Source organism: Carcharodon carcharias, chromosome 25 (assembly GCF_017639515.1).
Source record: "Carcharodon carcharias isolate sCarCar2 chromosome 25, sCarCar2.pri, whole genome shotgun sequence".
In the NCBI taxonomy this organism is placed as follows: Eukaryota; Metazoa; Chordata; class Chondrichthyes; order Lamniformes; family Lamnidae; genus Carcharodon; species Carcharodon carcharias.
The window spans coordinates 7,629,009-7,656,064 of NC_054491.1; the positions used below are offsets into that span (position 1 = coordinate 7,629,009).

Here is a 27,056-nt window from a genome sequence, read left to right on the forward strand (position 1 = left end):
TGCTGCCAGATCTGCTGAGTATTTCCTGTTTTTATTTCAGATTTCCTGCCTGTGGAATATTGCTCGTGTTGTTTATAGGCCCCTTGGTAACCATCATGAAATGGCAGAATGCTTTAATGTTAGACAAGAATGTTGTAAAGGCATAAATGGTTTTCAGGGGGGATTTTAACTTCCTTATAGTTTGGGATACTCTGCACCCATGTCAGAAAGGTAGAATTTTTTGATCTGTGTTCAGGACAGTTTTCAGCAACAATATGCTGTGGAATCAATAAAGGGGCATGCCATATTAGATTTAATAGTAACAAGCAGATTTAGTTAATGCCCTAATGGTGCATGAGCATTTATCTGATAGTGATCATAATATGATTGAGTTCAGTGTTGCGTTTGAAAGGGAGAATTGCGAAACAGCTACCCAAATTCTAGATTTAGGCAAGGTTGGCTTCAACAAGACACTGTCCACAGTAAACGGGGCAAATTTGTTAAAGGGTAAAATGAGAGAAGACCAGTGAGAGATGTTCAAAAAGAATTTAATATGATGCAGAATCAGTTTGTATCCCTGAGGGCAAGAACTCTACTAGCCAAAGATGACTAAAGAAGTAAGAGACGACATAAAATTAAAACAGAAAACATAAGAATGCACCAATCCTGGCAAATGGAGGAGATACAAAGAACATCTTAGGATGACAAACAGATCGGAAGAGCTAGAAAATGGGAGTTGAAAAGGAACTGAGAAGGATATCAAGATCAACACAAAAAACTTTTAAAATTATATTAACGGTCAGTTGGTAATAATAGCTTGAATGTTACTGAAAAGAGAGATATGTTGTTGAAGCTTTTCATCTTGCACTTGTCAGGACAAATGCAAGAATATAAAATTTCAAATAATCACTGCAATTTCATCTACAGGCAAAAAGGGTGTGATTGCTTGGCAAGTTAACTTTAATTGGCTGAAGTGTTGCCAAGGAGAAAGCAATTGGGAGTGATAGGTTTCCCAACTCCTGGGTAATTCAAAGAGATGTAAGGCTTGAACAAAAACAAAAATATCTGGAAAAACTCAGTAGGTCCGGCAGCATCTGCGGAGAGGGACACAGTTAACATTTTGAGTCTGAATGACCCTTCAACAGAACTAAGTAAAAATAGAAGAGAGGTGAAATATAAGCTGGTTTAAGGGGAGGGTGGGACAAGTAGAGCTGGATCGAGGGCCAGTAATGCAAGGCTTGAACATATTCCTTACGTTCATATGCAAGGTCTCTCAAATGAATGTTCCTTCTAGCAAGTATAAACAAGTCATGTTACGAGCTTGACTGATTTAATTGGTTGTTAGTGTAGCTATTAGCGCACAGTGAGTATTGCCCAATCTCAAAATCACATCTAACAGACTTTTTTTGGGTTTTGCAAGTGTGGGCTGGTTGAGTATGGTCTGTATCTATTATGAACAACTGAAGGAACATGCTGTTTGATTCAATCAGCCAGTCACTGGTACGTTTGGCCTACAGAATATTTGCTGTTAGATGTGACTCATTGGCTGTAAAGTGCTTTGAGAAATTGTTTTTGATAAATTTATTAGAGGATGTAACTGTAGGGTAAATAAAGGGGAACCAGTAGATAGAGTATTCCTGGATTTCCAAAAGGCATTAAATAAGTTGCCACACCTAAGGTTAATAGGCAACATAAGGGCTCTGGAGTTAGAGGCAATATATTAGCATGTATAGAGGTTTGCTTTGCAGACAGGAAGCATAAATGGGATATTTTCAAGTTGGTGGGCTGTGACTAGTGAGCTGTTGTCACAAGGATCTCTGCTAGGTCCTCAGCTATTTACAATCTATTAATGGCTTAGATTTATTGTTCTCTGTCTTTGTGTCTAAGTTTTGCTGATGCTAGAAAGTTAGGTGGAAATGTAGCATCTGAGGAGAACATGAAGCTGCAAAGATATGGACAAAAGCGAGTGGGCAACATGATGGCAGATGGAGTTTAATGTGCGGAAGAGTGAGGTTATCCACTTCGGGCATAAGAATAGAAAAGAGGAATATTTTTCTCAAAGGCATGAAACTAGTAAATGTTGATGTTCATAGATAAAATCAAAATATTGTGGATGCTAGAAATCTGAAATAAAAACAGAATATGCTGGAAAAACTCAGCAGGTCTGACAGCATCTGTGGCGAGAGAAACAGAGTTAATGTTTCGAGTCCATATGACTTCTCCAGAGCTTTGAAGAAGAGCCATAAGGACTCAAAGTATTGATGTTCATCAAGTCTTGCGTATGCTTGTTAACGGAACTCAAAGATAAAATGCAGGTGCAGCAAGCGATTAAGAGGTAAATGGCATGTTGGCTTTTAGTACAAGGGTATTGGAGTACAGGGATGAAGAAGTCTTGCTACAATGGTACAGGGCAAGTCCACACCTGGAATATTGTGTGTTTTGGTCTCTGTATTTAAGGAAGGATATACCTGCAGTGAAGGCAGTACAGCAAAGGTTCTTTAAATGGATCCCAGTGACTAGGGTTATATAATGAGAGGCTGAGTAAGTTTTTCATTTTGGAACGAATTATATATAGCAATTTTATGGTCAATTTTAACAATCCTGTCATGGCTGGTGGGCAGAGTGAGTGTTTCCTTTCTTTCCTTCCTTGTGGAAATTGTCATGTCTGCTTAGAGTCTCAACCTCCACATGTGACAGAGATCAGGAACTCAGCATGTGAAAGAATCACGGATGCAAAGCAATTACACATCAACTCTTGGCAGTGCAAAGTGTTGTCATTTGAATAGGCCTTCCTGTTCATGCAAATTTTCACAAGGATTAATTATTTTTACAATTAACTTTCTGCTAGTTTTTTGGGTACCCCTTGAAACAGCATGTAAGTGCACAGTAGTAATTGTATCTTATAGGCAATGTGCTTATAATTGTCTGTTTGTAATCCCACACAAGCTATTTTACTTGAAGCTACCATAAGATTTATTAATTCAAGCATTCATGACTCAGCACAGCTAACATAATTTCAGTTGTCATTAGTTTTCACTGTTAATGGAACACTTTGAAATATCCTGATGGTTGAAACATGACAATAACCTGGAATTACAATGAATTGCAAAAAGTTCTTTATTATTTGTCCGTTAGATTTGCGATTAGAAGCGACTGTTGATTCCTAATTACTATCTTATCCTCCCTATGTAGAATGTAATTACAGTACTCAGCTGAGGAAAGTAGCCTGGAAATAAATGAGATCAGAGATCAAGTCCTTTCATTTCACAGGTCAAAATAACAGTCGCTACAGCAACCAACAGCACTGAAGAATCACTTTACCCAAGGGAGAATATAGCCCCCTTCAATATATATTCATGTTCTGTATCTCAGAAATAAAGGCATCATACCTATCCCTGATGCCTTGGTTAAGTAGCCAGTATAATGAAATGAAAGCAGAAGACATTTCGTATGTCATTGAAAAGAGCAATTGACTTATACAGGCTGAATGGTATTTCAGCCTATACATCTGAACTGTAAGATTCACCTGGGCAATTTATGTTGTAGCTGAGCTCTGTCTCCTATATTCGGAATACTAAGGAAAATATAATGATTTTAAAAAATAATATTTAATTGAAAAATATTTTCAGAATGTTTGTTTAAAACAAAAGGAAAAACAGTTGCTGAGCTGCACAACACTGGCTGTGTAATGGATGTTTTCTGCATCATTTGGCCTGAGCTGTCTTAAAATTTACAGTTGGTTCAACAATAAGTAGGTCATTAGATTTGATCTGTTTCTCCTTTGATATCAACACAGCCTCCTCCCTGTAAAGAAATAACTTTAAATGAACGGAAGCAAACTAAAACACGATTGGCATTTGAAATAAAGTTCCTTAAATCATATTTATTTGAAGTTTATATTGAGTAACATAAAAGTTAAGCACCAGGGCGTTAAAACATAATTTGATAGGTCGTTTGCTGAATGTAATAATATGGCAAAATTATGCTTTAGAAATAATATTTCTGCCATTTTTATATTTCCTACTCTATTGGTTTGCAGCACCACACAATGATTCTTCAATCAGAAGGAGTGCAGTAATGATGTGATCATTAGAGGTCACTATTTGCCACTCTCATGCTTTTGTTATAGAGCACGATCACAGAGATTTTCTAATAAATTCTTGATGCATCTTTTAGACTTGGCAATGGTATGTGGGAGAGAAGTATATATCATCTGGAATTTCCAAGGGAGATCATTAATGGGCGATCAATTGAACTCTCAGAAACAATTAAAAATGGCCACTTCTCCAGACTTTTTTTTCCCAAGCTTAGAGATTGGTTGGGAGATCAGAAGATCCTACAGAATTTTCAGGATCTATATATAGTAAGTTAGAAAAAAAAACTCTCCTGAAGAGCATCTTTACTTGATGTCTAATATGATGCACGTCTTCTGTTGATGGTAGAACAAGAAGTTTTAATGTCACATGTACAATATATCAAATGCATGACCAATGAAGTCACACCAATGGAACTAAATATTGAGTGCTAATGAATATCTTAAACTTAAGTGTAAGCCTGTTGATTTGGTGCCCTCTATGAAATCAAGCTTGAGGGGAGCAAAGTTCAGGGATGAATGGTGTAATTTTCTGCTCTTGCTGGTGACAAGCTTGGAGGCAGGGAGGGCATGTAATTAGGCAGGGTGGTGGCATACCTGAACCCCACCGCCTTTCCACCTCCACCAGTATTGAAATCTGGATGGGAAAGCCCATGGTTGACCTTCCCATCCGACTGCCAATTGAGGCCCTTAAGTCACCAGTTAATGACCACTTGTGGCCTCATCCTGCTGTCTCTGATGTTAACCCAGCTGCAAGCAGGCCTGTTGTCATGCAGCATAAATGATGCTTCAAATTGTGCAGGCCACTTGTCACCTCCGGAGGATGGGGTCCCTTGATCAAAGGCGCTCGGTGCCTGACACAGGGACTGGACCTTGGTGTGTCCGGTTGGGGGGGGGGGGCGGGGTGCGGCCAGCTGATAGCAACCCCCTGACCTTGCTTCTGACTCTGCTGCCTGCCTCTCCTCATGACCCCCACCTCACGACTACTCCCCTCCCTGCCTCCAACATTATTTAACTATAGCCTGGGTCCTCCACAATCCTGGGACTTCAGGGGGTGTCGTTCTGGCAACGGCCAAGGCAGCCTCTGTGGTGCTGCTGAGTGTAAAAGCTGCTGGCCCACTCTCACTAGGTGGGACTTTTGCTCCAAGATCCTGATTTCAGGGGTAGGCCAGCTGGTGGCCTTGCCACTGTCTGATTGGCTTGTGGTTCATGGGCCTTCCTAAAAAGAGGCACAGCGGGTCTCTTGCCGGATCTGCGGCCAGCAGACGAGACATCCAACGCCTCAACAAGATTCCGCACAAGCTGTGTAAGTGTTATAGCCCTATAAAAACTATTTTTTTATCCTTAGTTTGTGGATCTGCTTACTCAAGGTAGTAGTCTCTGTATGTACACTCCACACTGGGACATTAATGTATGTGTCTATCCTTTTGCCTTCCATTCACCATGGCACCTTTCTATATTAAAGTTGCCTTGTAATTGCTAATTGTGTGTGGGCGGGTGTCTGTGTGTGTACTGTTCGTGCATCACACTAGAAGCTTGTGCATGTCTGGGTGTCATACTGGTAGTCTCAATGTTTACTCATTTGTCTCTCTTTTGTCTTTCCTTTCAGCCGCACTGCAAGTTGATATCATGCCATCCCAGGGAGAGGTCAGTGTGGGAGAGTCCAAATTTTTTCTATGTACAGGTAAGTTATGACATGTCAATTACTTACAGTAAAGTGAATGAAACGAATGCTGTATAAAGATATATATATATTCTATATGTAGCACAATAAGAAAAAAAATTATTATAACTTCATCGATATTTCTACTGTAGCAAATTAAGTAGAGCAGCTGATCAAAATACTCAACAGCCTTCATCTAAATAATGAGACGCCCAATTGGTAAGTAGCACAAAATTTATAACAATGCAAGTGAGATCTGTCTGCTCTGCTTCAATAGGTGAACCACCTACTCTTTCACTTGATGCTCCTTGTTGATTATGTATGTATTGTTGATTTTTTTTAACCCTAGGGCTTCTTGGCTCACTACAGGAAAGTCATTCTCTGTGCACTGTATGTAACTAAATGTTCAAATTCTTAAAATAATTTTTAAGAATTTTTTTGTACATTAGGAATGCTACCTCTGTGAATCTTCACTGCCAAGTGCTGTCTACAATAACAAGGCACGGCTTATCAGCACTTGTTCATCACAGTGTACTTGTTATAGATTGATGGACAGCACTAGTATCGTAAATAATCAGCTCAGTGTACTTCCAGTGTAGAAATATTGATTATAGTGTTGTGCTTCCCCCCTGGCTCAACACACTGACAAATACTTATTTTATAACCACAAGATTGCAAGATAGATTAAGGTGAAGAAGGTCATTCAACCCATTTGATCTTATCCTTCCAGAATACTAACCTTACCCTCTTCTGCAGCTATGTCTAAATGTTTCTTAAATGAATCTATTGCCCTGGTCCCAAGCACTCTTCCTGACAACCCAGGGATGCAATTGATCCTTCTTTCCAAAGGAATGCCACCTGAGATTTCTTAAATTTGCCCTTTGTGACCTGGAACCTGTTCCCACCCTACACTCTTGTCATTTTTGGAAGTACTGTTCTTTGTTCATTTTTCTCTATATCATTCGGCAGCTTGTGTGTTTTGACAAGGTTTTTGAGGTATCTGGTTGCGACTGAAAAGCTGTAATATAACAAATTATTTCTAATGGTACTTCCCTGTAATGTTACAAGTCCGTATTAATGTTCTTCTGTGTGCTGCCCAGGGTGGAGGTTCCTTGGGTGTGGGGGGTGGGGGGAATGAGGAGGGTGCCTGGCATGATCAAACATCAGTTGGATTTAATAACTAGCTAGGCCTACACTCAGAAATGATTGGAAACCAGTGAAGTGTAAACTTTGTTGTTGTTCTCATGCAACTGGGAGCATAAAGTCCATGGAAGTAGTGTGTGCGGTCATTGGAGCTCATGTTCCAACGATTGCAGTTACCAAGAACAAGCCGCGTGCAGATCCATGTGGCAGAAACCTGGATGGCCAAATCTCCCCCTCCTGCATTGGGTGACAGCAGTGATGGCTGGGAACCAGTCACAAACCAAGGCGTGCACTGCCCTCCTGGAATGGAACAACCACATACAAGCCGTGAAGGGCTCTTCAGCACCTCTTATTTAAAAACTGGCTTAGACATTGGATTCTGCAGTGCCTAAGACTTTGGTCATAACTACTATTATGCTGCTTCATGTTGTCACATGTCTTGATTCTCAGAAGATGAGGATTGAGGACATTTGCATCTCCAAAATATATTTTATAAATTTCAAATATAACATATGTATCTACAGGCCAAACTTCTGGTTAAGTGTCTCATACAGACTTCAAACTTGCACATTTCACTGCATTTTCTGGTCCACGGTGAGTATCACTATGGGAAATTTGTTAATAAATTGCAGGCTTTGCTTATAGAAAGTATTTCCCCTCATCATAATACTCATTAGTTACAACTGCAAAGGTACTTTCTGCAGCTCTTCTTTGTCACACATCTCAATCATACTTAGTCATCACCCAGTATGCTCTAAAGCTACCCAGTGTATTTTACATATATCTGTTTGACTGAACTTAAGGCTGACAAGCCCCTGGGATATGATGGCTTTCATCCCAGGCACTTAAAAGAAGTGGCTGCAGAGATAGTAGATGCATTGGTGATGATCTTCCAAAATTCCATAGATTCTGGAAAAGCCCCAGTAGATTGGAAAATCGTTAATGTAATACCTCTATTCAAGAAAGGAGGGAGACGGAGCAGGAAACTATAGACCAGTTAGCCTAACATCTGTCATAGGGAAATGCTAGAATCCATTATTTAGGAGGTTATAGCAGGACATTTATAAAATCATAATTCGATCAGGCAGAGTCAATATGGTTTTAGGAAAAGAAAATCCCATGTTTGACTAATTTATTAGAGTTCTCTGAGGATGTAACAAGCAAGGTGGATAAAGGTGAATCTGTAGATGTGATGTACGTGGATTTCCAAAGACATTCGATAAGGTGCCACACAGAACCAAAGAAAAGTTACAGTGCATAAAGAGGCCATTCAGCCCATTGTGTCTGTGCCGGCCAAAGAGAGAGAAAAAAAAAAAAACAGCACCTGGTCCATAGCCTTGAAGGTTACAGCACTTCAGATGAAGACCCAGGGACCTTTTTTAAATGAGTTGAATGTTTCAGCATCACCCACCAATTCACACTGAATTCTAGATGCCGACCACCTTCTGAGTGAAAAGGTTTTCCTCGTGTCCCCTCTAATCCTTCTACTGATCACCTTAAATCCATGCCCCCTCATAATTAACCTCTGAACTAGGAGAAACAGGTCTGTCTTGTCTATCCCATCTAGGCCCCTCGATTTTCCACACCTCAACTGGGTCACCCCTTAGCCACCTCTGTTCTAAGGAACACGGTCCTAGCCTATCCAATTTTTCCTCACAGCTGCAACTTTCAAGCCCTGCCAACATTCTTGTAAATCTCCTCTGTACTCTTTCCAGAGGTATTAGATCCTTCCTGTAATGTGGTGACCAATACAGTGTACACAATTCCAGCTGTGGCCAAACCAGTGTTTTATACCTTTCCATCATTCCATCCATGCTTTTGTATTCAATACCTTGTCCAATAAATCGAAAGCATTCCATCATGCTTTCTTTACCACCTTATCTACCTATCCTGCCACATCAGGGACCTATGGACATGCACTCCAAGGTCTCCCTTCCTCAACCCCTCTCAATATCCTCCCATTTACTGACTTCCCTTGTTTTGTTTTCCCTCCTCAAGTGCATTACTTCACTTTTCTGGACTGAATTCCGTTTTCCACTTTTCTGCCCGCTCAACCAAATCATTGATATAATTTTCAAGACAACAGCTGTCCTCTCTGCTATCAACTAGACGGCTAATTTTTGTGTCATCTGCAAATTTCCCTGCACTGTCTCCCGTGTTTAAGTCCAGATCATTAAAATATACAACAAACTGCAAGGGCCCCAACACCAAGCCCTGCGGAATGCTGCTGGAAACCGCTTTCCATTCACAAAAACATCCATCAACCAATAATTAACTCTTGTTTCCTGTTGCTGAACCAATTTTGGATTCAACTTGCCACCTTCCACTTTTCTGACCAGTCTGCCATGTCAAATGCCTTACTAAAATCCATGTAGGCAACACCCATTGCATTACCTTCATCAATCCTCCTTGTTACTTCCTCAAAAAATTTTATTAAATTCGTAAGACACTATCTTCCCCTAACAAAACCATGCTGACTATCCCTGATAAATCCATGTCTTTCTAATTGACAGTTTATCCTGCCTTGGAATTGATTCCAAAATTTGCCTACCAAAGTCCAACTGAGAGGCCTCTAATCTTCTGGCCTATTCCTCGCACCTTTTTTAAAAAAATGGTACAATGTTCGCAGACCTCCAGTCCTCTAGGACCTCGCCTGTATCTAGTGAGGATTGTAAAATGATCCTCAGATCATTCGCTATTTCCTCCCTGGCTTCCTTTTTAACAACTGGAGATACAATCCTTCCAGCCCTGGTGATATATCCACCTTCAAGGACATCAGTTGCTCCAGTACTTCCTCTCTGTGTATGCTTATTGTATCTAATATTTCACACCCCTTTTAAACTACAATGTCTGCTTTCACCTTCCTTCATGAAGACAAAGTACTTATTGAGAACCCTACCCACATCTTCAGCATCAATGCATTAGTTACCACCTACATCTCTGATGGGCCCTACCCTTTCCTTGACTTGCTCTTCATGTGCTGGTGAAGTATCTTTGGGTTTTCTTTGATTTTACTTGCCAATATTTTTTTGTATCTACTTGCTTTTATAATTTCCTTTTTTACTTCAGCCTTGTACTTTCTATACTCCTCTCAGCTTTCTACAGTATTATGCTTTTTGTGACTGCCATAAGCACTCCTTTTCTGTTTTATCTTAACTTTTATGCTTCTGGATAACCAGGGAGCTCTAGATTTGACAGAACTGCACTTTTCTTTGTGGGGAAAAGTCTGTACTGTGCCCATAGAATCTCGCTTTTGAATGCCTCCCACTGATTTGACAGTAGCTGTATCCACTTTCACCAGTTCACCTCTCAGCTTTGTAATATTTGTCTTCCCCCAATTTAGAACCTTTACTCCTATTCTATATTTGTCCTTTCTGTAATGATGCTAAATCTAACTGTATCATGATCACTATCTCCAAAATGGTCCCCTGCTGCTACTTCATCTACTTGTCCAACTTCACTTCCGAAGACTAAACCTAGAATTGTGCTCCCTCTCATTGGGCTTGTTACATGCTGGCTGAAAAAATTCCCTTGGATGCAGTTCAAGAATTTTGTGTCCTCTATGCCCTTCATGCTGTTTGTATCCCAATTAATATTAGGGTAGTTGAAGTCTCCAGCTATTACTGTCCTATTGCTTTTGCACTCAGAAATTTGTCAACATGTTTGCTTTTACTCCTCCCACTATTTGGGGGAGTCTTAGTAAATCCTAGCAGTGTGGCTGCCCCTTTTTCATTTCTGAGCTCGACCCAAATGTCCTCATTTGATGCTTCATTTAGTATATCATCCCTCCTCACAGCTGTAATTGATTCTTTAACCAATAATGCCACACCCTGCCTTTATTATTCTCTCCCCCCGCCCCCCCATCTGTCCTGCATGAAAACTATATCCAGGGGATGTTGAGCTGCAATTTTTGCCCCTCTAAGCCAAGTTACTGTTACACTGATGATATCATGCTGCCATGTGTCCATCTGTGCCCTCAGCCCATGGACTTTATTGGCTATACTCCTTGAATTTACATATCCACTTTAAAATTGCCAAATTCCTATGCTGTACACTTTTTAATATGTGCTTCTGTCCAGAATCACAGAATTGTTACAGTGCAGAAAGAGGCCATTCAGCCCATCCTGTCTGCACTGCTCTCCGAATGAGCATTATGACTCAGTGCCATTCACCTGCCTTTTCCTCATAACCCTGCACATTGCTTCTATTTAAATAATCATCTAATGCCCTCTTGAATGCCTCGATTGAATCACACTTCAAGGCAGTTTTTTCCAGACCTGAACCACTTGCTGTGTGAAAAAGTTCTCTCACATCGCATTTGTTTCTTTTGCAAATCACTTTAAACCTGTGCCCTCTTATTCACAATCCTTTTACAAGTGGAAACAGTTTTTCCCTATCTACTTTATCCCAGCCCCCTCATGATTTTCAACAGCTCTAACAAATCTGCTGTTATCGTTCTCTCCTTGGAGAAGTCTCAACTTCTCCAGTCTATCTTCATGACTGAAGTTTCTTATCCCTGGAACCATTTATGTAAATCTCCTCTGCACTGTCTCCAATACGTTCAAATCCTCCCTAAAGTATGGCACACAGAAGTGTGTACAATACTCCAGCTAAGTTCTAACTAGTGTCCTACATAAGTTCAGTATATTGTTCTTGCTGTTGCACTCTATACTCTTATTAATAAAGCCTAGGATACTGTATGCTTTATCAACTGCTCACTCCACCTGTCCTGCCACCTTTAATGACTTATGCACATACACATCCAGGTCCCTCTGCTCCTGCACATCCTTTAGAGTTGTACCCCTTACTTCATATTGTCTCTCTGTTCTTCCTACCAAAATGAATCACCTCACACTTCTCTGCATTGAACTTCATCTGCCATCTATCTGCCCACTCCACCATCTTGTCTATGTCCTTTTGAAGTTCTACACTGTCCTCCTCACAGTTTACAATGCTTCCAAGTTTTGTATCATCTGCAAACTTTGAAATTGTCCCCTGCACACCAAAATCTATATCATTAATATATATATCAGGAAAAACAAGGGTCCCAATACCAACTCTTGGGGGCCTCCACTACAAGCCTTCCTCTAGCCCATAAAATATCCATTAACCATTACTCGCTGTTTCCTATTATTCAGCCAATTTTGTATCCATACTGCTACTGTCCCTTTTATTCCACGAGCTGTAACTTTTCTCACGTCTGTTGTGTGATGCTGTATTGAATGCCTTTTGGAAGTCCGTGCACACCAACTCAACAGCATTACCCTCATGAATCCCCTCTCTGTTATCTCTTCTTCCTCCCCTCCTGATGGTGAGCACACATACTGCCAAGAACTTGACTCTGGCTGCACTCCTCCAAGGAACCAACACCCTCACAAGTATCCCAAACAGAAAACCAATTAACGAGCAACACCTTGGGATTCCTGCACCAACTGCATGGTTCTCTTGGACTGCCTGGCAGTCACCCATTTCCTTTCTGCCTTCATGCTCTCAACCTGCATTGTGACCAGCTCTCTGAACATGCTATGCATGTGGCTCTCAGCCTTGCAGATGCACCACTGTGACTTCAGCCACCACTTGCGTTGGAGCTGGAGCTCAAGTTTCTGCAGCTGGGTGTACTTCCTGCACATGTGGTCATCTAGGTTACCATTGTGTCCACAACTTCCCACATACTACAGGACATGCATTCCACATAGCCATGCTGCCCTGTCATGTCTTAACTTCACTTGCATTAGCTTTATTTTACTTTGGTTTGCTTATATTAATTTTACTTGGCTTTAACTTAATAAACATTACAACTATTGATACACCTTACTAGTACTGATAAATATGACTAATACTTAACACACTTTATGAATTGCACTAAAGATTAAAGCACCTCTTTACCCCATGTACCGAATTCCCACATGAAGCTAATTCGCTACTCACTGGGTCTCTGTCCCACTTGGGCATAACCCCTGATTGTGCTCACCTTACTGACTGCAGTTTGAAAAATCTGCCTCTTATATAAACCCCCTGATGAGTCACTAGCTAGTTTAGCTTCCTACTACAGTAAATAACACCAATTGAACCAACTACTTTCAGCTTATTGACAGATAACTGCCACTACCAGGCTATTCCCTCTTTAGCAAACTAGTCCAACTTACTTGAAGTTTGTTAGTTCTATGTCAGAGCTTGACTCTTAATCTATATTTAAACCTGAAAAAGACTTACCAGACTTACCATGTGAACCTAACTCGCTGCTCACTCGGTCGCCGTCTCATTCAGGCAGATTCTCCTGACTTTGCTCACTTTGCAGACCCACATCAAAGGTGTTGGGGGTAATTTGTTAGCCTGATTAGAGGATTGGTTAGCTAACAGGAAGAAGAAAGTAGGGATAAATTGGTCATTTCGGGTTGTCAGGTTGTTACTAGTGCAGTATCACAGGGATCAGTGCTGAAGCCTCAGCCAAATCCAAACAATCTATGGCAATGGCTTGGATGAAGGGACTGAATGTATAGTAACTAAATATGCTAATGACACAAAGATAGGTAGGAAAGAACGTTGTCAAGAGGACGTGAGTCCACAAAGGGGAAAGCAGGCAAAAATTGGAAGATGGATTATAATGTGGGCAAATGTGAACTTGTCCACTTTGGCAGGAAGAAGAAAAAAGAAGTATATTACTTGAATGGAGAGAGATTGCAGAACTCTTACGATACAAAGGGATCTGGGTGCTCAAGGACATAAATTGCAAAAAGTTAGTATGCAGGCGCAGCAAGTGATTAGGAAGCCAAATAGAATGTTGGCATTGCAAGTGGAATCAAGTATAAAAGTAGGGAAGTATTGCTGCAGCTGTACAGGGCTTTAGTTAGGCCACATGTGGAGTACAGTTATTGTCCCTTCATTTGAGAAAGGATATAGACTGGGATTTCCTGGCCCCATCATGGCAGGACTTGTCACAGGAGATTCGGCAGCCCCGCCGAAAGTCAGTGGGCCAAATGATCCCAGTGGCAGGCGTGACCAGAAAATCCCACCCATAATTGCATTAGAAGCAGTTCAGAGGAGGCTCACTCATCTGATTCCTGGGGTGAACGGGTTACCTTATGAGTAAAGGTGGAACAGGTTAGGCCTATACCCCATCAGAGTTTAGAAGAATGAAAGGTGATGTTATTGAAACATATAAAATCCTGAGGGAACTTGATCAAGAGGATGCTGAGAGGGAATCTAGAACTAGTGGACACTTTTGAAATTAGGGGTCTCCTACTTATGATTGAGATAGGGAGAAATACTTTTCTCTGTAGGTCATTAGTCTCTGGAATTGTCTTTCCTAGAGAGCAGTGGAGACTGGCCACGTTAGATTTTTGATCGAAAGCCAAGGGTATGGGGGACTGACAGGTGTTGAGAGCAGATCAGATCAGCCATGATCTTATCGAATGGTGCAGCAGACTCGAGACGCTAAACGGCCTACTCCTGCTCCTACTGCTTGTGATTCTGGCACATGATTAATCTTTAGCCCTCATGCTCCCCCCAGTCCATGTCCAAGCTCAATTAACCATTAGGTGTTCTGAATCAATGGCAATTAAACCATTCAGTTGAAAATGGTCATCTTACATTCAACAATTTCATCAAGCTTTAAATAGCATTAAATTATTTGAAGACAGAGTCTTTATGGCCCTTGTTGTCTTTCGTACTCAGCAATCCTGACCCCTCTTAACTCACTTGGTTCAGGTGGGTTCTTTTAAGTCACTTATTGTGGCCCTTGGTGTTCTCAGTTCCCTTAGTGTGGTCCCAGGTCACTTCCTCTCTGGTTCTCAGCTTTTTCAACTCGATTATTGCAATCCACACCAACTCAATTATATTCCCCTAGCCATTTGATGCCCAGATTGATTTTCTCTGTGCTCTGATTTTTTTTTTTATTGAATTCATATATTTTTTCACACTGCTTCTAACAACAGTATAACAAATTGCATTTAGTCATTTGGTAGTGCAAAGCGTCAGTATTGCTGAAAAAGGAGACTCCGAAGCTTTTTGTCTTGCACTCATCAGGATACTTCAAGAATATCAATATAAGGAGGAAACAACAAGAGGATAGTGTTGATTGGTTGGCAAGTGGGCTCTGATGGGTAGAGGTGTTGCCATGGAGCATGCACCTGTGATGGTGACAGACCGTTAACTGCCAAGCATTTTTTGAAATTTAAACTAGACAGCTTGGCCCTGATTGGTCAAGATGAGTGCAGGACGAAAAGATTTGTCATGTCTCTTCTTTCAATAATACAAACTGCATTCTTATTTGCAGGAAAGCAATACCACCAAAAATATAAAGGCAAAGGACGCTGAGGGAGAAATTTCACAAGGTCACCCACAACAACGTGCACTCATGGAGATTTCCACAACATTTGCAACAACCTAAATGACACCGAAGGAGCGGAGACAATAACAGATAAAACACAGATTGTAGACTTAGACCAAGCATAATAATATAAGTAGGATCGATGATTGCACAATGCTCAGCACCATTCACGATTCCTCAGACACTGAAACAGTCCATGTCCAAATGCAGCAAGACCTGGGCAGTATCCAGGCTCGGGCTGGCAAGTGGCAAGTAATATTCATGACAAACAAGCGCCAGGCAATGACCATCTCCAAAAAGAGGGAATCTAACCATTGTCCCTTGACGTTCAATGGCATTACCATCACTGAATCCCTCACTATCAATATCCAGGGGGTTACCATTGACCAGAAACTTGACTTGCCATATAAATACTGTGGCTACAAGAGCAGGTCAGAGGCTAGGAGTCCTATGATGACTAACTCACCCCCCGACTCCCCAAAGCCTGATCACCATCTACAATGCACAAATCAGGAGTGTGATGAAATACTCCCCACTTGCTTGGTTGAGTGCAGCTCCCACAATACTCAAGAAGCATGGACAAAGCAGCCCACTTGATTGGCACCACATCCACAAACATTCACTCCCTCCACCACTGATGCACAGTAGTTGTAATATGTACCATCTACAAGATTCATTGCAGGAATTCATTAAAGGCTCCTTAGACAGCACCTTCCAAACCCACAATCGCTACCATCTAGAAGAACAAGGGCAGCAGATATGTGGGAACACCACCGCCTGGAAGTTCCTGTCCAAGTCGCTCCCCATACTGACTTGGAAATATATCACCGTTCCGTCACTGTCGCTGGGTCAAAATCCTGGATCTCCCTTCCCAACAGCACTGTGGGTGTACCTACACCACATGGACTGCAGCGGTTCAAGAAGGCAGCTCACCACCACCTTCTCAAGGACAACTAGGGATGGGCAATAAATGCTGGCCCAGCCAGTGAAGCCCACATCCCGTGAATGAATAAAATAGGGTCCAAAAGCTAGTAAAGCAAGTAGCACATAGGCCATCAGTAAAAGAGGAAAATAACTTGCTTAAGGCAGAATACAGACATCTCACTAAGTGACAAAGTAATAAGCGCATTGAAAGCACAAGCATCTGACATTCAAACAACAAAAACAGTGAACTTCTCTGTGTCCTCTGAGAATCCAATTAGATGAATTTGTTTTTCTCCTTGAGCAGCACTGTAAATGATATAAAACCCTTTGAGTGAGTTGTGGATGATGACACCATTCTTGGATTCATATGGGGCAGGATCTTGCCCTTGTCGGGAGTGATGAGTGGGGGTGGGCGGGCGGGGTCAGGAAGCTGACTGCTGCCTGCAATCAGCTCCACACAGTGATTTTATGCTGGCGGGCAGATTAAGGCTCAGCGCTGCCCCAGCGGGGGGGTGGGGTGGGAGGAGGGCAAGTGGGCATTGCGCGATCATCGCGCATGCACGTGAAAGAGTGCTTCAATCTCCCTGAGGCACAGAGCTGCCTCAGGGAGAAGAAGCACTTTTTTACAAAAAAAAATAAAGGAAATAAAGTTTACATAAAACATGTCCCCTCATGTGGCTGTCACATGAGCTGGGACATGTTTTTAAATCAAAAATACAATTTTTATTTGATGTTTATATGCTTTAGAATGAGGTTCCTTAAAAATGTAAGGCCGTTTGGCATTTTCGCCTGCCCGCCAACAGTTAGGTTGGAAGGGCAGAGTAAGTTTGAATTCAAATAACATTTTAATGGCCTTAATAGGCGTTTTAATTGTCAGCAAGTGTGCAGCCAACTGCAGCGCGCACCCGCCAAACGAAATATCACGAGACTGCGCAATGATGTCTGGACGCTCGCCCAAGGTCATCGTGCATCATTTTATGTTCGCACGCCCGCCCGGCCACATGCCTAGCGTAATGTTCTGCCCATGAAGTTCACAGTTATCTCGAGTTTCACTATTGTAGTGAATGCCATTTTGATCACAATATTATGTTTGAAGTTGAAATCACAGCCCAATCCTATTCTTTTATGTGGATCACTCGAGGGACAGATCTTGGCTTGCAAACTGCGATCTGTTAAGCCTATACTGAAAACCCTTACCAGGGCCCTATGTATATAAAAAAAAATTGAGGATTTATTCTTGTGCCCTTAATATTATTTGTTGCAAACCTGATTTTGTTCAGTTGTGCTGAACCAAATGTTCAAACCCTAGGCTGATCAAGTCTTCATAACCTGGAGTGGACTAAGTCAGAGGAGAAGACCCTGGCAGGAGCAGACTGTTTTTGAACACTATTCCAATCCTGAAACGATTTATATTTCACACAGGAAAAAATAGGAATGATGTGCTGCACGTGGCATTTAAACACTTAGCCAGAAAGTGCATGTGACATTCTAGCTCGAGCTATTTCATGCAGACCTTTCGTACAAACCAAGTATCTCAATTGGGATTGCAGGCATTTTTATAGCCATGCAAAACCATAATTCATGAATTATGGATCATTTGTACTCCTCAAGGAATACCCAACATTTACTAGTGAGGTTTTGCCTTCAAAATTAATGAGAAACCAAAGAAGACATTAAAATAAAAGCAAAATACCGTGGATGTTGGAAATATGAAATCGAAACGAAATGCTGGAAAAACTCAGGTTTGGCAACATCTCTGGAGAGAGAAACAGAGTTAACGTTTTGAATCCAATATGTCTCCTCTTCGGGACAAAGAAGATATTATCACCTTTTCGCCTCTTTTCGCGCGCTATACTAGATGTTATGACACAGCCGATGGTAAATGCTGAGCTGCTCAAATCACAGAGGGAAACTTGAAACAACTGTCATTACTTATTTTGCAATTTGTATGTTTTAGGATGCAGGCTTTGAATTCAGTAGTAATAAGGCCACTGGGTCTCAAGAGGCCTTTATAAAACTAAATTAAACATGTATTAATACAAAGATTGTAAGCATATCATATGTCTACAAAATCACTACTGTAGTAACTACAAAAATCCGCAAATTAACCTGACTCCTATACGTATCAAGGGCAGGATTTTGGGAAGCCGAGCACTGCCTGCGATCGTCTCTGCACCGCGACTTCATGCTGGCGGGCCAATTAAAGCCTCCCCACCCAGCGTGGAATGTGAGCGGCAATGCTCCAGTGCTGGTGCAAGCATGGGGCGGAGGGCAAGAGGGCCTAGAGCGATCTTCACACATGGCGTGCGAAAGAGCACTCCAATCTCCGAGGCACGGAGCTGCCTCAGGGAGATAAAGCGCCGTTTAAAAGAAAATAAAGGAAATAAAACATGTCCCCTCATGTGACTCTGCCATGAGCAGAGACGTGCTTTTAATTCAAAAATAAAAATTTTATTCGATGTTTATTTGCTTTAGGAAACCTCATCGTGCCTGTGGATGAGGTTTCCTAAGAAATGTAAAGACCACTTAGCCTTTCTGCAGATTTGCATTTAATTAGCTTTTTAATGGCCTTAAAAGGCCTTTTAATTGTTGGTGGGTGCGCAGCCGACTCTGGCGCGCGCCCGCCGAATGAAATATCGTGAGACTGCGCCCAGTGTTATCACGCATCATTTTACGCTCAGGCATGTCAGGCGTAAAATTCTTCCCATAGATTTAAACAGACCCCTGGCAAAGCATATGCTGGAATTCAAAATGAGTTTCTTTCAGCTATGGGTCCTTGCAGACAGCGGCTTGAGGCTTACAGGCTGGAGGTTTTAGATCTTAGAATCCCTCTCCCTTTACCAACAGCCTTCTCTTCCTTTATACATATTTTCCTCTCTGAATGCAAATTCTTATTTTATCTCTAGGTCTTGAACTTCACCTCTTCTAACAATAAAACCCCTTTCATAGCAACAATTTTATTAAGTTTCAGAAAAAATAAATACACTGTTTTGCTTCAGGCTAGATGTGATATTTCACCCAACTTTTGAATGGTTTATTTCAAAATGCAGATTGCCCCCTTGACACCTATGTTACTAAACTTCCCCATTTTTATCCAATTAACATTTCAAACCTACTTCTCTTCTATACATCTAAGCCTGTAGACCAGTTGGCTTTAATCCAATTAAGACACAGACACAAACACACATGTATGACACCACTAAACTGTATTTTAAAAAACAATTTTGAATAACATTATGGACATTATTATATCTTCTTGACATAGACAAAGTCACAAAGTGCAATACTGTGAAATTTCACAATGGTCACCTGGTTCATTGTTAACAAAATATAAATCCTACATTGATCTAGATGAACCAATTCAGGTCAAAAACACAGTGATGTTTTCTGCTTGGTCTTCCTGAGACATGCTGGGAATGCACATCAAGTGTAACCTCCAGCCTGTGATTTTTCAGACACTAAAATTAATGGGTGGAATGTCATGGGCTTGGGATGCATAATTCCCAAATATGCCTCCCTGGCCTATGCTATTTTGTTTTATCCTTTCACAGGATGTGGGCATCACTGGTTAGGCCAGCGTTTATTGCCCATCCCTAATTGCCCTTGAGAAGGTGGTGGTGAGCCACCTCCTTGAACAGCTGCAGTCCATGTGGCGTAGGTACACCCACACTTCCGTTCGGAAGGGAGTTCCAAGATTTCAGCCCAGTGACAGTGAAGGATTGGCGATATAGTTCCAAATCAGGTCGGTGAGTGGCTTTGAGGGGAACTTGCAGATGGTGGTGTTCCTATCTGCTGCTCTTGTCCTTCTAGGTGGTAGAGGTCATAGTTTTGGAGGGCACTGTCGACATTTTTTTGCTCGACGGCCTGGCGCACACCCGAACCATTCAAGCATGAAATAACGCTCTTCTGTTTCCCAGCCACCCCTGACAAGCCCTCCTGACAGGCAAAATTCTTTGGTTGGGCTGCTTTAGGGTTGAGACGTTGATCATCTTCCGCTTGAACTTTTGAACCTTGCAATGTATAGGTGCTAGTTGGATGTTCATCACTGGTCAGACATGTCAATGATCTGTCCAGCGGGCATCAGACCCTCACACGGATCAAGTGATATAAACATCACTTGTATCTTTGAGTTGTTGTGGTGCATTTTGTATATGGTACATGCTGCTGCCACTGTGCTTTGATTAGAGAGGGAATTAATGTTTAAGGTGGTGGCTGGGATGTGAACCAAGCAGACTGCTTTGTCCTGGATGGTGTTGAGCTTCTTGAGTGCTTTTGGAGTTGCACTCATCCAGAAAAGTAGAGAGTATTCCATCTCATTCCTGATTTGTGCCTTGCAGATGGTGGACAGTGTTGGGGAGTCGGGACATGAGTTACCCATTTCAAAATGACCAGTCCCTGACCTGCTCTTGTAACCACAATATTTATATGGCTAGTCAGTGGTAACCTCCAGGATGTTGATAGATGTGCTAAAGTAGAAAACCTCCCTTTTATATGCTCTTTTAATTCCCAGTAAAACAAATTAATTAACAAATAAACTAATGAACAAATTAACAGCCCCTTAAAGGGACACTGTAACAAAAGTACTGAACTTTAAAGGAAACTTAAAATAATGTTTCCAGGTCTGATAATACACTCTCTTTTACATATGTATGGGCTGTGTGTAATTAGACCCACTATAATGATCAGATTGGCCATGTGAGATTTTTACTTAAATTTCAGTATTAGATCAATAATAAACTAAGAGAAGCAAAAACAAAAATAGCTGACAAAACTCAGCAGGTCTGACAGCATCTGCAGAGAGGAATACAGTTAACGTTTCGAGTCCGTATGACTCTTCAGAACATTTTCTTAGTTCTGATGAAGAGTCATATGGACTCGAAACGTTAACTGTATTCATCTCCACAGATGCTGTCAGACCTGCTGAGTTTTTCCAGGTATTTTTGTTTTTGTTTCAGATTTCCAGCATCCGCAGTATTTTGCTTTTATAATAAACTAAGAGATTTTTTTTAAAATATAGTTTAGGATTAGGTGCATAAACGTGCAGTGAATTATGTTTATTCAACATGGGATGAACTAAATTAGATGCAACAGAACTATGGTTTAAAAAAAATGACAGCCAAATTTCAACTGTAAGCTTGTTTATGATTGAACAAAGTCTGCTAAATGTTCAGAAAATTAATTAGAATGAAAGTGCAGCAATTTTGCACATTAACAGAAATGCTTAAATCACGAAAATTGCTCATTCATTTGGAAGATTTTAGATTAAGTGTTCGATGATTATTGATGAAACAAGTATAAAATTGGACATCAGCTTCTCCAAATATCCCTCCGTTTACTTAGGCTATATTGTGTAAATTTTAAATTACAGTATTCATCAGCACAATGGACTTTTCAAATGCTCTGTCACAAAATCTGTGACATATTTTGAAAACTTAAAAGGCACGTGGCATTTTGGATCTCCTAGGATACTTGTGGTGTCCAAGATGGTGCTCAATTTCATACCTAAAGTATACCTGAACAGTGATGCAGAATTTCATTGATTCAAAGAAATAACACTGTATGTAACACTGAGAAACGCAAACTAGGAATTTCCTGAGTTTTAACTCTGGCCTGTAACAGAGTGAAGTGGAGGAACGACAGTTGATTCTGTTGTCTAGGAACCAGATGTAATCATTGTCTGATGGGGGGGCGGCTTTCTGAGAACTGAGAGTGGGGTGGATGGGGGGGCTAGTTGCAGTATCATTTTGAAGGCTCGGAACTTTGCTCAGATAGGTCCCTGGCAATTGAGAGACAATTTGACTGCCCTTTCCATGCCCCCTAGGCCTCTCCATGCTGTTCACCGCCTACCTCCCCACTTCTCAACCCTGCCGCTTGCCACATTCCTCCCAAGGGCTGCATACTGCTGGATCAAACTCAAGGGAGTAAAAGGGAGGCTGACTCCAGCAGGTCATGTGATAAGCAACCAGAATCTTGCCACAGACCACACCAGGGAGTTGTACTTCTGTCAAAATTACCCGTGGCGAGAATTCTATTCTGCTGCCCCATGGCCGCCATTACAGTCTTGAACCTTGCAATCCCAAAACTTTGTCCCGCAACCATCTGGGGTCATAACCCATGGTTTGGGAACTCCTGCACGAAGGCATTCAACCACAAGATCAGAAATAGGCGTTTGAGCCCCTCGAGTCTGTTCTGCTGTTCAGTTTGGTCATGTCTGATCTGGACCTTAACTCCAGATTCATATCCCTCAATAATCATACTTAACAAAAATCTATCAATCTCAGTCTTAAAAGTCTCAGTTGGTCCATGGCCTTTATGGGAAAATAATTCCAGATTTCCACTAATATGCTTCATATTATTGCATTCAGGACATAAAGCATTTTATAGCAAGGCAGTTAAAATATTTCTGGAAAGTTGCGAAATGGGTTTCCCATTTTATATATCACCTTTTTTATTCTATGTTGTAGGTTATTTAACTAAAAATAACAAACTTGAGGGAATTCTAAACCAGGCTCCATGCAATGCTTCAATATCTGAGACTGAAAGAATGGCCTTACAGGAGCGGAACAACACAAATTTCTGTGGAAAATTGGTTAGTGGGGATGGTTCAATGATGAACACCAGGCAAGTCCTGAGGGAGCTTCGGGAATTGCAATTTCTTTTGCCACAGAAGTGTTCTGAGTTCCAGCTGTGCTCCACTCCTTCATAGCTCTGCTAGAAAATAAACTTCATTATCGAAAAGCTTGCCCACCAACTCCGTCTACTCTCCCACCAAAATCCACAGGCCACAATCCCAATTACTCTAGAATTGTGCTGGTGAACTCCCTATGCTGCATGTTACTCATCAGCCGAATCCTGCAGGAAGACATCCAATTTGCATGGGTCAATAGGCCATCAAGATTCTATCCTCACATCTGTGGTGCCTGCCTGCCCCGTCCAGGAAGAAAAATTCCCTGTCCGGCATGGGAGCTGGGAATGCTCATCACACTCCCTCATAAAGTAACTCAACTCAATCACAATGTGTCAGAAATGCCCAGAAACAATGAGAGTTAGTAGAGAGATAAATGGAGGAATAGGGATGGTGACAGACAGAAAGAGTAAACAGGGCACAGAAATAAACAGAAAGGAGAGTTATAGAATAAGAATGTAACACACACTCTTCATGGTAAAGCTCTTCCAAGAGTTTCTAATATACTTCACAGTACAGTGCACACTCAGCTCCCCCATGGGCATGTGAGTTGCAGCAGGAGTGAAACTTTTTTGACTGCCAATGTGTTTGATCAAGAAAACATGAAGTGCTCCACAAACAATGCAACTGAACTGTGTCTAGCCTTGCCCAGAAGAAACAAACAGTTCCGACTAGTACTCTTACTTCCCAGTTTTTATGGTGTTCCATTTTAAGGTATACAAGACCAGTTCATCAGCCTAACATGCCTTCAGAGCTTCCAGGCTCCATGTCCGCTTCAACAGATAAATGAAGCTTTCAAAAACAACCAGAAGACTTCGATGAGAAACCAAGCAGCGCAGTACAGGTCACCTATGTGAAACACCGTGTCCTCCTCCTTATCTGTGAGCAAAGTCAAAGCGAATCTGCTAGAAATCAAGCAAAACTGAACTTACATTAAGATTATGAAAAAAAATTCATGGTCCTGTACAAGATGAGTCCCACCAACTCCCCAAATACATGCAGTTTGCAGCTCATTCTCGCTATACTGAGTATCTCATTGTGTCATGTTATTTGTGCACCTCATTATAATGTAGTACCTTGAAAATGATGGTTTGTGCCTTTTTAGGTTGTTTACTCTTCACCTTGCTAGACTATGTTGATCTGTGCATGTTGTGTTTTTTTTCCCTTTTTCCTGCCCCCTCTCAACCTCTGAAACTATCCTTAAGTGCTGTTCTGAACAGAGGACAAGGTAACAAGGCATCAGTGTCTTTTACTTTGTCCTCGTGATCTCTGTTCATTAAATAGAATAAATCCAACATAGCTAGTACAACAAATAAATGACTTGCCGTTGGATTGCTACTTGATTTGCAACAAATTAAACATCAGTCTTGCTTAAATAGGGTTTAGCTTACTGAGATCCACAATCTGCCCAGGGCGTTTGCTCATTTGGCTATGCTGTACTTCGTTTATATCTCACATGCCTTTACATAAAATTAAACGGGCATCTTTTGAGCATCTTGTACCTCAGCTTTCTTGCATGTGAAAGCACGATCCACAGGAGATGAGAAAGCTGAGGTTGCCAGAAAGATTGTTGCTGCTATTTAATTGAGAGTTTCTTGGGGGGGAAAAAAAAAACTAATGAACCCTTCAACAAAGCCGCACAACTTTCTTTGGTAACAATGAGATGCAAACAGTAAGCTGAAGAGCTTTATGACCTTTTCTGTGTCGATATTTTAAGTGATTGGTGCGTTGGGAGTCCTGCTAGTGAGCAAAACTTTTATTCATAAATTACTTAGCTGATTTTCCTGTATACCCTTTTTCAATCATCTCCACTTCTCAATCAGGACAGATGGCCTACCCAGCAGATAGGCATCTCTATTGATCTCCTAGGGGGAAAGGCTGCACCTGAGCAATTTCCTCGACTGGAAGGAACCTAAAATTGAAAATCAGTTTGTTTTTTTTTTGTTAAAGCTCAGTACCTTTCTGGGACATTTCCAGAAGGACTTTACTTTTTTTTAAATGTGCTTATTTATTTGTAATATGCTGAGTTTGTGTTTTGTGTGCACATCTTGATATGGGACTAACAGCACTGCCATATGATTATTTCAGCTTTGATTAATGTGGTCTTTGCTAGGTTTCCATGGTGATTTTTGCCATTTATTTGTTTTTGCCATGGGGAGAGAGTTCATTGTAGTTCATTATACTGACACTGTTTTTCCCACCAGAATTTTACATTTATATTGCATTTTAATTTATTCCATTACACGTATCCATCAAAAATATACCTTTGCACTGTAAAACATTCATAGATGAGGTGAGTTGTGCCAGGCTCACCATTAAATCCCAGGTCTTTGCACTGCTGCTGTATAACCCTGTCAGAGAAGGGAGCCTAAAATATTGCATATCTTTGGCTATAATCTCTTGGTACTGGGTAGATGTAGAATTGTGACAGCAAAATTGCTTTACAGAAAAATTATTCCAACAGTTGCTATGTGGATGTGAATTTGCCTCAGCTCCTTTGTCTACTTATCTATCAAATCTACAATGCTTAAGTAAAGTGCAATTATAGATTTAGCCCATTTTAAGAAGAGAAAAGGTAACTGCCAGTTTTAGTCAGAAAACAGTTTCTATTTTCACTAATATTGAATGGACCAGGTTTGAACGCAGAGAACATTTATCAATGTAGATTGATAAGCAACAGTGTCTGATTAGGTTCACTATAATGTTGAATTTCTGGCTCATCTTGGCGTTCTATTGATAGTTATTTTCAGTGAATCTCTCAAAATATTTAGAGTTGGAAAAACTAAAAAGTTGTGTAGTGTTCAAATTGTAATGTCGCACCTTCACTAGTAAGGTAGTCATTTGTATTTTCAACAATATCAAAATATAAGGGAATGCAACAGAGATTATTGTTGGTGATATCAACAAATAAAGGTTTAGTGTCACTTTTATAGCATTTTTCGACCCACTATTTTAAATGGCTTGGCAACCACTTTACGATGTTGGATAGAGGAATGTCATACAAAGGTGTTAAACATGTCTTCTGATGTGATGAATAATAATTCCTAGTCTGCATTCTTTAGTTTGAACTTTCAAAAGTAAATTATTAAACCATTTTTATGGGCAAGTATTAAGTGATTGAAACTAAGCAGCAGTAGTACTGTGGTTAACTCCAACATGGAACCTGATTCCAGGCCACTAATTGTTTCTAATCTGTTTCACCTGTGATTTATAATTGTTTTAAGAAATACTTTGAACAAATCCCCATATCAGTTATTAGCCAGAAAAACAAACTAGAGCTTGGTGCTAACATTTAGCACTTAAAATTTAAAGAGCTTTATTTTTAAAACAACCAAGTGTTCATTTGTTGATGGATATGTATACCTCCTTAACTAATTTTTTTTTTATTTCAGTGACTGGAGATGTTAGCACCATTTCCTGGTATTTGCCTAATGGTGAAAAAATTGATCCAAATCAACAACGGATTGCTGTTGCAACAGTAACTGAAGTATCTTCTAGCCTGACCCTCTACAGTGCCAACATCGATGATGCTGGCATTTATAAATGTGTGGCAACGTCAAAGGATGGGAATGATTCAGAGGCTACTGTTAATGTTAAGATCTACCGTAAGATATTCAGCAATTATTTCTGTATTTATTTTGGATGAAAAAATCTTCTAACAGTTATAGTAGCCCAATCGTGATCTCCCTTACTCTCCGACAGGAATCTCAAGGATCCCAATCCAATTAACTTGGATGTTGTTCTGCCAAAACCTGCGCCCCCTTACCTGATGCTGCGCACCCCCCCCCCCCCCCAACCACCACCACCCCATTCATAGCACTATCGCCGTAATGATGAAACCCAAGGCCCAATATCCAGGCTTCCTTGAACTTCATTATTTGTGCATGGGGAATAAGATTTTCGACATGAGCACTCCAGAATTTATATTCCATTGATAGATACTGTTCAGAAATACAGGTTACTGGTGGCTTTGTTTATCCAAAAGTAACAGTTATGAAGTTCTTGTGAAAGAACAATTCAATTGCAGCTATAAAAACCATTTCATATTATCTTTGGAATTTTTTTTTGTATGTCTCAACTAACAATGCTGGCATTTCTGATTTGCTCTGACATTTATTTTTCTTTAACCTATTCAAGGTTGTAGTGATTTTTTTTTTATTCCCAAATACTAACTTTCAACATACTTAGACACTGAAAATCAAAAAGTGAATCTGACTGAAACTACTGAGCAAAAGGAAGA

At 40.8% G+C, this 27,056-nt stretch overlaps 1 protein-coding gene across 18 annotated transcripts in view; it reads left to right on the forward strand.

Moving 5' to 3' along the window:
- Positions 1–27,056, forward strand: part of LOC121269513 (neural cell adhesion molecule 1-like) — a 490,495-nt gene that overhangs the window by 258,646 nt on the left and 204,793 nt on the right. For all 18 annotated transcript variants that reach the window (XM_041174119.1, XM_041174120.1, XM_041174121.1 and 15 more), the window contains exons 2-3: positions 5,682–5,756; positions 26,209–26,421. In XM_041174119.1, coding sequence (XP_041030053.1) covers positions 5,682–5,756; positions 26,209–26,421 — 288 coding nt within the window. The remainder of the gene's footprint in view (positions 1–5,681; positions 5,757–26,208; positions 26,422–27,056) is intronic.